The following is a 12,895-nucleotide window of genomic DNA, read 5'->3' on the forward strand; positions in this document are numbered from 1 at the left end:
CTTAATCTCAGCTCTGTCCACCAATGCTGAGCCCCTCTCCCAATGACATGCTCCCTCTAAGCCCTTCTCTGGGATAGGCATCAAATGGCTTTACTCCTACCCTTACCATGGTTCTCTTCCACATGAACCAATTCTCTTTGGTACGCTTTAAGGGCCACAGAGAACTGGAATGATATGAGGGGCCCCAACTTCTTCCCAGGCACACATAATAATAATAACAACAATAACAATGATAATCAATAGCATCATTTATACAGCACCTGAGTCTCTGCCAAGAATTGCACTGGTTGCTTTATATGTGTTTTCTTATTATCACTCAATACTGCCAAGAGTTATTAATCCCCATTTTATAAGTGAGGAAACCAAGAATCGGAGAAGTTTTATAGCTTACTCAGCATCACACAGTAAGACAGTAACAGAGCAGGGCTGAAACTCAGATCTGACTCCAAAGCAACAGCCTCTTAATCATTCCATTTTACGTGAACTCAGTTCCTTTCCTGGTGTTAAACTTTTAATATGTTACTGCCCTTCAATAATGCGGCTGCATTCTACTGAGGACTGTTAGCAGTCATCCAAAGAGGGGGTGATGGTGGAAATATCTGACAGTGATGGGGAGGCAGATGGAGGAAAATTACTTTACTTCTAACCTGTTTCCCCACACCAATGTAGGCAGGGGTCATGGTCAAAAACGCACTCTGGATCTACCACCTACTAGAAATATCCAGATTTGTGCAACCCACAGTTTTACCACTCACCAGTGGCGTGTCTCAACTCTCTGTCCCTGGGACTTACTAATCATTTACAGCGTGTTGACAGACCTTTTAACCAGGGGTCAAGGTGAACATCCCCGGTTACACAACAAACCTGTATAAAAACTTTGTCTAATCAATAGCGTGTGTATTTTAGAAGGTCTGTATAGAAGTCTCTGCTGTGGTACATCACAGCGAGGGATGGTTTGTACATTGTAACACAATGAAGGCGTGCACTGCAGCCCTGCTTTGGACCCTTTTGCTCACGCTGCGGGCCTCCTTTGCTGTGAGTCCCCTGAACTGCGATGAAACTGAGTCCGTGGCTAAGACAGCTCTAGACCAGATCAATAAAAGACGATGGAATGGCTACCTTTTCGAGTTGGTGCGGATTGCTGATGCCCACGTGGACAAAGCGGTGAGGAATTGCTCGTGCCAGAGCTCAGTCAGGAGACCATGCACCAGGGACCAGTGTGACTCTGGCCCCTAAGCCTACTGTTTTGCACAACAGAATGGCTTTGATCAGGGTTTTCTGTTTAGTTTCTGCTGCTGCTCTAGACTGTTCTCTTTTCCTTCAAATTAATGTTTGTTATTAGTATATACTCAACTATGAATCAATCTATAAGCATGTGTGCAGAGCACAATCAAATGCTAAGTAGTGTAAGAGAAAAATTAGAATGAGCTGCGGGCCTTGCCCTCAAGGAAATAGTAATCAGCTCGCATGCACACATGGGCAAACTGTAAGATAAGATGTACTCAAGTGACCAAGTGCGTGGTATAGATGCTGGAGCAATCTAATGAAAGGAGATTGATTAAGATTGAATGGGAGGAGGCTTCATTGGGGTCCTGAAGAGTGAACAGGATTTGAAGAGGAAGGTGACCCGGGTTAAAAGCATTCCAGGAGAATTCCAGGCATACCACCTCTATGGGGGAAGGGAATCAGGAAGGAAGGTATCAGCGAGTAACTGAACATAAGCAGAGAGGTTCCAAAAGATCTGTGTGAGCTTTGGAGAAGCCATCAGCTTGAAAGAGAGACAGTAGGTTTGTCTTGAAGCAAAGCAAGCCTACTGTCTTCACTTAGATTCTATGCTTACTTGGAATGGATTTGAGGGCTTGTAGAGATTATGGACGGAGGCCTCCCTCCCCACCCTCCAAAAAATAACTTACCCTGTGCTGGACCCACTGAATCAGGGAGGCCAGACCACGGAGTACCACAGAGGACAAGCAGAGAAAATGATAGTTGTTAAAGTATTAGACATGAGGCACCACAGGTTACAGAGAACGAGAGTGCAGGAATTTAGGATTCAACCAGCAATTTAGTGATCATTAGTCCCATTCCAGGCTCTCTGCCACGTGGGTAGGACACAGGATGAATCGGCACAGTGCTACTTCCCAGTGGTAGTACAGAAAGTGGAGGGGTGTGTTGGAAGCGGGCACAGCGTCCCTGGAGAGATGGATGCAACTGACAGGGATGTGAACTAGGAAGCTAGTTCAGGAATAAGGAAATGAAGATCAGACCCAGGCAATGGGACACAGGGCAATAAGGATGAAGAAACCACATGAGACATTTCAAAGGAAGACCATTCAAGGCCTGCTGACTGAATAGTAAAAGCAAAGAAAAGGAAGAAATCAAAGTTGATGTCACATTTTTAAGCCAAAGACTAAGGCAACAAATAGTTAATGATGCTGCTGACAAAAGACAAGGGAAGTTGAGAGAGGGGAAGTTGCAATAAAAGAGGGTGATCTTAGCTTTGGTCAAGTGGAAATCAAGACAAGAAATCCAAGTGCAGGAATAGAGCTGGGGGAGACAACACAACTACATATACAGATTGGAGGCCATTATGTGACTGTCATCACTTAGAATTCTAGGCTTGCACCTTCAACACCTCCACCCAAACCAACACTGCTATTTAGTGATTGCTTTTTAAAGCTCATGGGCAGGAGCAACATCACAAACTGTTAAACAGAATATTTGGAAGTAACTCTTTGAAGCTATTTATTCAAATAAATAGATCAAATGACACAAAGGTAGGACATCTGCAATGATTTGGAGAAAACCAGGAATTCTGTTTAAGAAATAAAGAGATTGTTTTTATTGAAAATGCACTGGGCTCCCGCATGCTACTCACCTGCTGCTTTCTTGGCTTTCCTTAGGAATCCGCAGCTGTCTATTATTTAGTCCTAGATGTGGAAGAATCTGACTGTCCGGTGCTATATAAGAAACACGGGGAAGACTGTGAGCCAGCTGTTTCTAGACGGCCATCTGATATAGTAAGTAAACAGGGTACCATTCCCCTCCTCTTAGCATTCTTGACTTCTGTCGACTCTGCTTACCATGGCTAGCCACATGCCTAGGCTAACACAGTAGAAGAGTAAGAGCAGCTTCTGCCTCTTGACTCATGAAGACTATGTTGACCTTGAGTGACATTCTCTTCAGAGCCATACCTGGGAACCCAGTTCAAGATAAGTCAGTGGGGCTTGTGCTCCTATGAGATAGCATGACCAGCTGTGAGACCTTGGGCAAATCACCTAACATCACCAGACTTTGTCTCCTCATCTGTAAAATAAAAGGAGGCATTGAGAGCAGATGAACTCTAAGGCCCTTTCTGGTCCTTACAGTCTATGAGTCTGAGAACCTGTGGACTTGTAATTGTGTCCTATAAAGGCTGGTAGCAGGAATGGCCGGAGGGTTTAGTTGGAGGTACCGTAAGGAATAGGGCCTTCTTCTGCACATTGCATTTGAGTACTCAGATCCCAGGCTCTCTGCCACGGGAGGAGAAAACAAAGATGAGTAAGCACAGACAGAAGATTTCAGTTCCAGAAAATAACATGTTTACATATCTAGGAGTTTTAGCATTTTTCTCCTTGAATATGTTTGGGATATGGTCATGATCCATTTAAGTAGTTTCTTCCTGGTTCTCATGAGGGTTTTAGATGCCTATAGCATCCAGCACACAGAAACAGACTAAGAAAATACAGGTTTTGAGAGAGGATTTCGTGATAGAAACAACAAATAAATTTTAAACTGATAGTAAGAGTATGTTGTCTCACTTTACTTTTTTATTCCCTCCTATTCAACCTGAGGAAAGCAGTATGCAATGACACAAACACCTCTTTCTTACAGGTGATCGGACAATGCAAGGTATTAGCAATAACATATTTGAATGAATCTCAGGATCTTAGAGTGAAAGACTTTAACTGCACCACAAGTTCCGGTATGGTAATCTGTTAAAATGCTACTTAATTCTAGATTAATATAAAATTCGATCTCGCGGTGGTATTTATCATATAATACTATAGATGTACATATCAGAAATGGTCCCTGCCTTCATGGACTTGATTATTACTTACTCTCTTGAGAAGAGAAAGGAGAGAGTTTTCCCCTGTTATTCATGCACCTTCCTTTAAAGAAATTCAATATATAAAAATAGAAATCTATGAGAGGCAGAATAGCATCATTGTTTAGAACATGGGCTCTGGGGTCAGATTTGCTTGAGTTTGAACCCCAAGCTCATTACTTCCTAGTTGTGTGGTCTCGAGGGCAATTACTTAACCTCTTTAAGCTTTCCTCTTTGGTGAAATGAGGATAGCAATAGTATTAGCCCTTCAGGTCTTTGTTAGAATTAAATAAGGTGGTCTCTGTAATATACTTTGCAAAGCACTTGGCACTCAGCAAATATTGACGTCAACATCTAAAAGTTGTTTATTACTCTGCAGTTTGCAAAGCAATTATACATATGTTACCTCATTTAATTTCACAACAAGACCATGAGGTAAAGATTACGATACTTTCTATTTTAGAGATAAAATAACTGAGCTAAAAGAGGCTCAATAATTTGGCCTTGAGAACACAGGCAAAATGTGGGGAAGACATGACCCTATCCTACCAGGGATGATTCTAAATCCCATGTTCTTTTACTTACTTTTTCAAAAAGAATGATTACAGAGTTGCTTTAAAAATAGCAAGTCTCAACATGATTCAATATACAAAAATTCAACAGTCAAGCAACTCATTCAGGAGGTCGCCTTAAGGAAAAATTGAGCCGTATCTTCTCCTTTCTCTGAGCAAAACTTTATGTTAAGGATGTCTCTCCCTCTTTGCCAGAGACAGGAAGAGTTCACTAAAATATCAACACTTTATGAGTGATGGGAGGGCATTATTAATAGAGGTCACAACAGAGACTTGAAGATCAGAAGGATCTGGGTTTACGTTTGGCTCTGCTGTTGATTGGCTGATTCAATCTTGAATGAGTTACTTAGCTTCTCCAATTCTTGATATGCCCATCTGCAAAATGGAAGCTGCTGTTATTCTTGCCACCATGCTTATACGTATTAAGTTCCAGCATTAACGCTGCTGTTTCCAAACCAGTAACTGCAAAGCCGCCATCTTCTTTCTCCAGTCTCTTCAGCGCTGGCCAATACCAAAGACAGCCCCGTACTCTTTGATTTCTTTGAGGATACCGAGCTCTACAGACAACTAGCTGACAGAGCCCTTGAGAAGTACAAGAGAGAGAATGATGATTTTGCCTCTTTCAGAGTGGACAAAGTGGAGAGAGTAGCAAGAGCGGTGAGTCTCTACTCATATCCAGCTAGTGTCCAAGAGCCCAGGCTCCAACCAGGCAGGTGCAAACTCAGCGGCACCATCCCTCTCCACCAACCTCACTTGGCCAGCTACCTTTCAAATTGAGATCCCTGTTGCAGCTTAAACAGACAGGCAGCAAATACCAAAGAACTACCATACTGCAGTTTTTTATTTTTTGGAGTAGTAGGAAGGGTGAATGTCTGACAGAAGGGAGGGAAAACCCCAAACAGGAAAGAGGGAAAGACAGAAGAACATATTAGGGTTATGTGAATCATTCAATATCATCTGGTCCTGGGGCCAGCCCTGTGACCTAGTGGTTAAGTTCAGCATGCTCCACTTCAGTGGCCCGGGTTCTGTTCCCAGGTGTAGATTTACACCACTGGTCAGTGGCCATGCTGAGGCGGTGACCCACATAAAAAATAGAGGAAGATTGGCAAAGATGTTAGCTCAGGGCGAATCTTCCTCAGCAAGAAAAAAAAAATCATCTGGTCCCAACTTCTTTGTATTATGATGGGAAGCTGAGGCTCAGAGAAACTACCTCACCACACCCAGCAGTGTGGCAGGAGCTAGACAGTTTTCCTACCTCCCAGTCCAAGGACCCAAGCACCTCCCACCCAGAGTGGTCTTGTAGAGCAGCTAGTTGATGTGTATCATGCATTTTGAAAATGCAAAGTTAAATAGATTATGGTGCATACAAACAATGGAGTAAATGCAACACAGTTACTAAAAAGAATGTTTTGAACCGATATGCATTGGAAAGAGTTTCACAACATGTTGCTGAGGGGAAAAGCAAGTTACAGAACAATACTTAGTCTATGAGCCCACTCATGTTAAATAATCAGATATATGTGTATATGTGCAACATATATAGGAAAAGACTAGAAGGAGAAACACATCAAATGGATGATAGTGGTACCTCAGAGAGGTTGGGGTGCAGGAAGGGTGATTTTTCACTATGCTTGTTGATGTCAGTATTATTTGAACCTTTTCAATGAAATAGTATTCACTTTATCACTTACATAACAAATTTTTAAAAGGCAGACACCATAAGAAAAATGGCACATATTGGTGATTTTGAATCCTCACAGTACTTACAGTATATTGGATAGTAGGTATCTATTTTCCGAATTTTTTCCCTACTTTTTATGTTCCTGAAACTGGTTTGATCTACTTTGTTCCAGAGAGGAGGGGAAAGAACCAAGTACTATTTGGACTTCTCTGTGAGGAACTGCTCCAGTCGCCATTCTCGCAGACCGTCCAAGGTGAGCACTATGAATGTCTGTGAAACACTAGGTAACGTTTAGAGAGTGCTTACTGTGTGCCAGGAACACTTGTAAGTGCTTTACACTTATGTTAACTTATTAACCCCACCACCACTCTATGAGGTAGATACTATTTTTATCCCTGATTTACAGATGGGGAAACTGAGGCACAGAAAAGTTAAGTGAATCACGAGAAAATTATTTGATAATATACATGATATATACCTCAACTTAAAACTAAGTTTCTAAACCCATTATGATTAAAGACTTTGCTAAAACTAATAACCCATTCATACTAAGAACCTACACCCATGGGTGCTTTCATTTGCTTCATCTCATTTACTCCTCTCAGTGACCTCATGTGACAAATGGGGAGGGAACTGAGGCTCAGCAAAGTAAGGGCTCTTGCCCAGTGTTCACAACGAAGCTGAGATTAGAACGCATTTCTCCTGTGCTCAGCCCGGTGGGATTTTCCCCTAATCATTTATAAATTGATACTCATGAACCTGCAATAAGATCTTAATAATACTCAGCATTTGTATGGTCATAGTTTACGAAACACATTCACATGTATTACTGCCTTGTTGGAGCCCTATGACAACCCCACTGAGGAGAAGCAAGTGTCTGTCCCCATTTCCCTGGGACAGGAGGGCCTAGAAGTTTAACCACTTGCCTAAGGGCACATAGCTAGGAAGTGTTAGGATGCAGGATCTTAATGGTGGCCTTCTGATTTCAGGTCCAGGATTTTTCTGAGGTTTGACAACACATTCTTCAGGACTGGAAGAGAGGAAGCATTCATTAGCTCCTTTTCTGGCTGTTCAACTTTGCAATCTGAAGCAGTTCTAGAATCCTGCTTAAGTTGCCACCACAAAAGATGCCTCCCTCCACCTTTCCCATCCCCATCATACCTTTACATATCTTTGCATGGGTAATGAAAACCCAGTGCAGAAACATGGTGGCTGGAGAAGAGGCCTCTTAGTGCTAAGTGTTTCACAGCATTATCTCATTTAATTAAGCCATCCCACAACCTGTGGGTAGATAGTGTCACACCCGTTTTACAGATAAAGACTGAGTTTCAGAAATTTTAGAAATTTTAACTTGCCTAAACATGTAACCACTAAATGGTGAAACCAGGATTAACATAGGTCTGTCAGGCTCCAAAACTGTACTCAGAACCTCAATGCTAACAATCTCTTCCAGAAAGGAGTTTTTTTCTTGTCCTAGTCTAACTTTGATAGCTGGGTTTAGGGCCTTCTGGGGCATAGGTTTGCAAGCCAGTCACAGCCCCTATACTTAGGGTATGGCCAGCCGACAGTCACTTTGACAGGTCATTGCAAACCGTCTTTATCCTAGCTCCCTACTTTCCAATACTTTCCTCCAAAGAACTGGTTAAAGTTGTGCAAATCCTCTTCTGTGCAGCTCTTCCTTCTGTCTGGGCACAGATAACTCAGGTCTTCAGTGAAGAAAGGTTGGCCTAAAGGCAAGCACCTGATGAGGTGGTATTCCTCACTACCCCCCATGGGGAAGCCCAATCCTGGTGACGGCTCGGGAAGGAGAATCACAGCAACTTGTAATGAAATGCTTCAGAACCTGCATTTTCCCAAAAGTGTTGACTAGGAAAGATTGTTAAATATCTGGTGGAGATATTTGATAATACTACCCTGATTTTTCTAAAGCTCTTCTTCCTTTCCCAAATGTCTGGAAGTTTATAACTCTAGCTGGGCACCTTCATACCATCTGCCACGCACACACACACACACACACATTAACAGGCCTCTCTCTTCTTTATAGGTCTTTGGATTCTGCAGAGCAGATTTGTCCTATGATGTAGGAGTCTCTGCCTTGGAAATCCCAAAAGACATTGTAGTAAACTGTAAAGTCTTCAACCTTGAGGTGGGTTGCCTAAGTAGCCTTTGTCATCTTTTGACATTTTTTTCACACACATGGTGTATTTTGTTCTTGTGGTTCTGTGTGTGTGTGAGAGAGAGAGAGAGGGAGGGAGAGAGAGAAGAGACTGGATCGGGGAGAAATACAGACGGTAGGTCCCTGGAAAAAGGAGTGAAATTTCTAGTATGACAAAAAAAGTATAAAAATTTTTCTAGAATTGAGGAGGGGTAAGATTTGGCAGAAGAGTAAAATCATGACTAACCAACCTTTAATGAATTTGAAAATGGCCCTTGTAGTCAGGACTCTAGTGCTGAGACCTAAAAATTCCTAGCTTTTATTATTAGGTACATCTGTCTCAGAAAGCTTTGTTCTATACCAAGATATTCTTCACAGTATTTTTTTATATCAGCAAACAAACTGAAAATAATCCAGACATCCATGTGCCAAACCAAAAAAAGGGGGCATATTTGTCACCATGAACATGGCTCCATAGATTTTTTAAAATATTAAAATCTAAACAAGGAGGGGAGTGAAGAGGTGAAGTGCTCAACCTTTAGGAATAAGAGATGCTTATATCACAAAGCCTCAGACTCTGTTGAGCATATAAATTATAAGGCCCTAGTTTTCCAAATGTTGGTCTACAGATGAGTGCTATTCCATAATATAATTTCACCATTTTATTTTGAAACAAGAAAAATAAGGATAGTAAGGACAGTTTTTCATAATATAACATTTATTCCATGTAAAGGACCATCCTTTACTCTGAGATTATCTTTCTGACTCCTATGTTATCAAAATATTGTTCCTTTTGTGAAATAATGATGGTGGTAGATGATAGGTGTTGTTTATATTTTTAAATGTCAACTCGGCTAGATCAAAATGTGAGAACTCTTTTTTGGTACTCCTGCTTTTAATGTTGATTTGTGGAATCCAAAAGTCTGGAAGCCATTGGTCTAAATCAAGTTAAACATCTAACTTCTTTTGTATTGCCTGATAATATTCACTTTTCTGTGTCCTTTGCTAGGAGCATAGAAACATCCATGGTGGACCACGCCATTTTGGCCATCCCTTCCACTCTGGTCGGCATGAGCATAATCATAGTTTCAGTGAGCACCATCCCCATGGACACCCTCCCCATGGACCCCCTCCCCATAGACACCCTCCTCATGGACCCCCTCCCCTTGGACCCTGTCCCCATGGACCCCCTCCCCATGGACCTCCTCCTGATGGACCCCCTCCCCGTGGACCCCCTCCTGATGGACCCCTTCCCCTTGGACCCTGTCCCCATGGACCCCCTCCCCATGGACCTCCTCCTCATGGACCCCCTCCCCGTGGACACCATCCCCATGGACCCCCACCCCATGGACCCCCTCCCCATGGACACCATCCCCATGGACCCCCTCCTCGTGGACCCCCTCCCCATAGACACCATCCCCATGGCCATGATTTCCATGACCATGGACCATGTGACCCACCACCCAATAGCCAAGGTCCCCAAGATCATCATCGCTTGGGCCATGGCCCACCACCTAGGCACTCAGAAGAAAGAGGTCCAGGTAAACGACACTTTCCCTTCCATTGGAAACAAATTGGATATGTTCACCGACTCCCTCCTCTAAAGAAAGGTGAAGTTCTTCCTCTGCCCGAAGCCAATTTTCCCATCTTCTCAATACCGAACCACAATGATCCTCTAAAGCCAGAATTTCAGCCCTTCCCTCAATCAGCCTCTGACCAATGTCCAGGGACGTTCAAGAGTGAGCTTCTACAAGTCTCAACGTTTTTTGCGTATACTATTTCAAAATAAAATCTGATTTCTTGATGGGGAAATATGAATAATATTCTGAATTAGAACCATAAATAAAATGTGACCAGTAATAAACACAAAATTAGAACTTGTTTTAACTTTTCTTCATACTCACATTTGGGCAAAATGTGGGTGGTGGAGGAGATGGCAGGAGAAGAGAGACAAACGGAAGCGCCATAAGTCAGAAGTTAATTCTGTCACTGGCCGCTACATTACTTGAGGCAAATCTCTGATCCTCAGAATTTCTTTCTTTCTTGGACTTAACTCTTTTAATTCTAGAGCCTTTCCTCTATTAGTACTTACACTGTAGCTGGGCATAACGGGAAGGTATGTATTATCACTTAAAGGATTATTCTCATAAAAGTGCTCCATATTCTCTCCTACTTGTTATTTCTAGTTCTCTAAATTTCCTTTTGGAAAAAAATCAGTTCTAAATTCAATTATGAAGCAAACAAAGGTCGGGCTATAAATTGCAAAGAAGGTTGTAGGCATGAATCACGATCATAAATTCAGGGGCACAGGAAATATCACTTTATTTTAGGAACAAATTAATTTCTATTTCAGGTTGCCATCCTACTGGGCTAATGGGAAACTGACTCTCAGTCCTTCTTGGAGTCCCCCCACCCTACTACACCTCACACAAAATTATATCACAGTTCTAGACTCTCAAGTAGTGCCAAGGTATTTGTGTGGTGGGCACGAGAAGGAGGTCTGATTCTTCATTACTGGTACACAAGGGGCCCCTGCTGAAGGATGCTTACAACCCTGTTCACATTGCTCTTTGGGTCTAGTTTATCTGCTACTTCTGTATCAAACTGGGGATATAGGAGTCCCTGTAAGACTGCTAATGGACGTGAATATTAAGAGATATCATATGGCTTTTCTCTCCCTGAAATCATCTGCCTTCCATGCTACATGTCCAGAAAGCAGGACAGAGGTGTCCTTGGCTTCAGGACCCCCAGACTCCTCTGTTCTCCCCAGACTAGGGGCTCTCTAGTCTCAGATAACTTCTCTTTCTTCTTTTTTGATGCCAGAGGACTCTTTTTCTACATCCTAATCCTCTTTCTTTTCTCTTCTTCCCAAACCAGGGCTCGAGCGTTTAGATACAGTCTACAAAGACTTCAGGTTCTCTCTACCTGACTTACTGGAGCAGTTTCAGGGGTGTGGTGATGGCAGAAGGGAGATTCTAGTGTTGGGGTTGGGGGGGGTAGGAAAAAAACTAAGGGTGAAAGAGACTTGGGTAAGTTCTTAGGCAGGGAAGAAGGAGGGGTCCGTAAAGATGAAGAAGCTGAAGCTGGGAAAGTAAGGCAATGACTGATGGTGCACAGTCCAGAAGGAGTTGGAAAGGAGTACAAGGCTGATCATGGTGTTTCAAATGAAGACTCAGAAAAAGGTCTTGGCAGTGTATACAGGCAGTGTAATAAACAAGAAAGAATATGACTTGGGAGGAGGCTGATCTGGGTTCTAATTCCAGTCCCACAACTTACTGACTATAAGATCCTAAGCAAGTTATTAAACCTCTTTGGGTCCCATCTTTCTTCTCTAAAAAATGATAATGGTGGAGGCCCATTTCCCTTTCCTCCTTGGAGTATGTCTAGACTTCATTTCCTAGAGCCACACTGATGATACTCAAAATATTTAATAACCAATATGATGCAAGCACTGACGATCAAACCAGACACAACCACCAGTCAGAACAGTCGCCAGCCATAAACAGCCAGAGTGGCAGCAGCTGAATGTCGGCCCTGCAGAGTCACATTCCTCCGCGTGAACACAGGATTGCCTGCTTTAATAGGGTGTAGAGAAAGGTGAAATCCAGGAAGACCAAACAAATAACTTAGGTTAATACCTCACAGAAGCATCTGAGTAGCGTTTTACAATGTATAAAGTACTTTCACAAACATTGCTTGAGTCATTGAAAATATTACCTGGAAAACATAGTATTGAATACTCTAAATTCATTACAATTAAATTCATTCATAATATGCAAACACGGTTGCTGCAGATGAATAATAGGGTAAGAAACAATTCCTACCCTAGGGAGCTTATGCTGTATTAGAGTTTGAGATGATAAACCATTGATTGCTCCTTGTCTAGATTTTTTTGTTACGTGACAGCTAAAAAGCATACAAATGTTTGTTGTAGCTAGTAAATTATGGGATTAGAACCCAGATCGGCCTCGTCTCAAGGAATATCCTTTCCTGTTAACTATACTGCCTGTGTACACTGCCAAGTCCTATTTCTGAGTCTTCACCTGAAACACCTACCATGATCAGCCTTGTATTTCTTTCCACCTCCTCCTGGACCATGCTCCATCAGTCACCTCCTCACTCTCCCAGCTTTAACTTCTCCATCTTTGCGGGCCCCTCCTTCTTCCCAGCCTAAGAACTTACCCAAGTCTCTTTCACCCTTAATTTTTTTCCCTACAGTCTCCCTCCCCGACCCCGAACACACACTAGAATCTACCTTTTGCCATCACCATAGACCTGAAATTGCTTCAGTAAGTCAGGAGCTCTTAACCATCTCACTCTAAGTTTAGATACAATTTATAAGAACTAATTAACAGGCCCTGCACATATATTATCTCATTCACTCCTCAAAAACCCCTGGTAGG

At 42.5% G+C, this 12,895-nt stretch overlaps 1 protein-coding gene across 1 annotated transcript; it reads left to right on the forward strand.

Annotated features, from left to right (window-relative positions):
* The first annotated feature begins 860 nt into the window (after positions 1-860).
* Positions 861-10,363, forward strand: HRG (histidine rich glycoprotein). Its single transcript, XM_008506863.2, has 7 exons — positions 861-1,164; positions 2,901-3,017; positions 3,871-3,961; positions 5,147-5,313; positions 6,510-6,590; positions 8,382-8,483; positions 9,502-10,363. The coding sequence occupies exons 1-7, from the start codon at positions 973-975 to the stop codon at positions 10,279-10,281; spliced, it is 1,530 nt and encodes a 509-aa protein (XP_008505085.2). The 5' UTR covers positions 861-972; the 3' UTR covers positions 10,282-10,363.
* The last annotated feature ends 2,532 nt before the right edge of the window (positions 10,364-12,895 follow it).

Source organism: Equus przewalskii, chromosome 18 (assembly GCF_037783145.1).
Source record: "Equus przewalskii isolate Varuska chromosome 18, EquPr2, whole genome shotgun sequence".
In the NCBI taxonomy this organism is placed as follows: domain Eukaryota; kingdom Metazoa; phylum Chordata; class Mammalia; order Perissodactyla; family Equidae; genus Equus; species Equus przewalskii.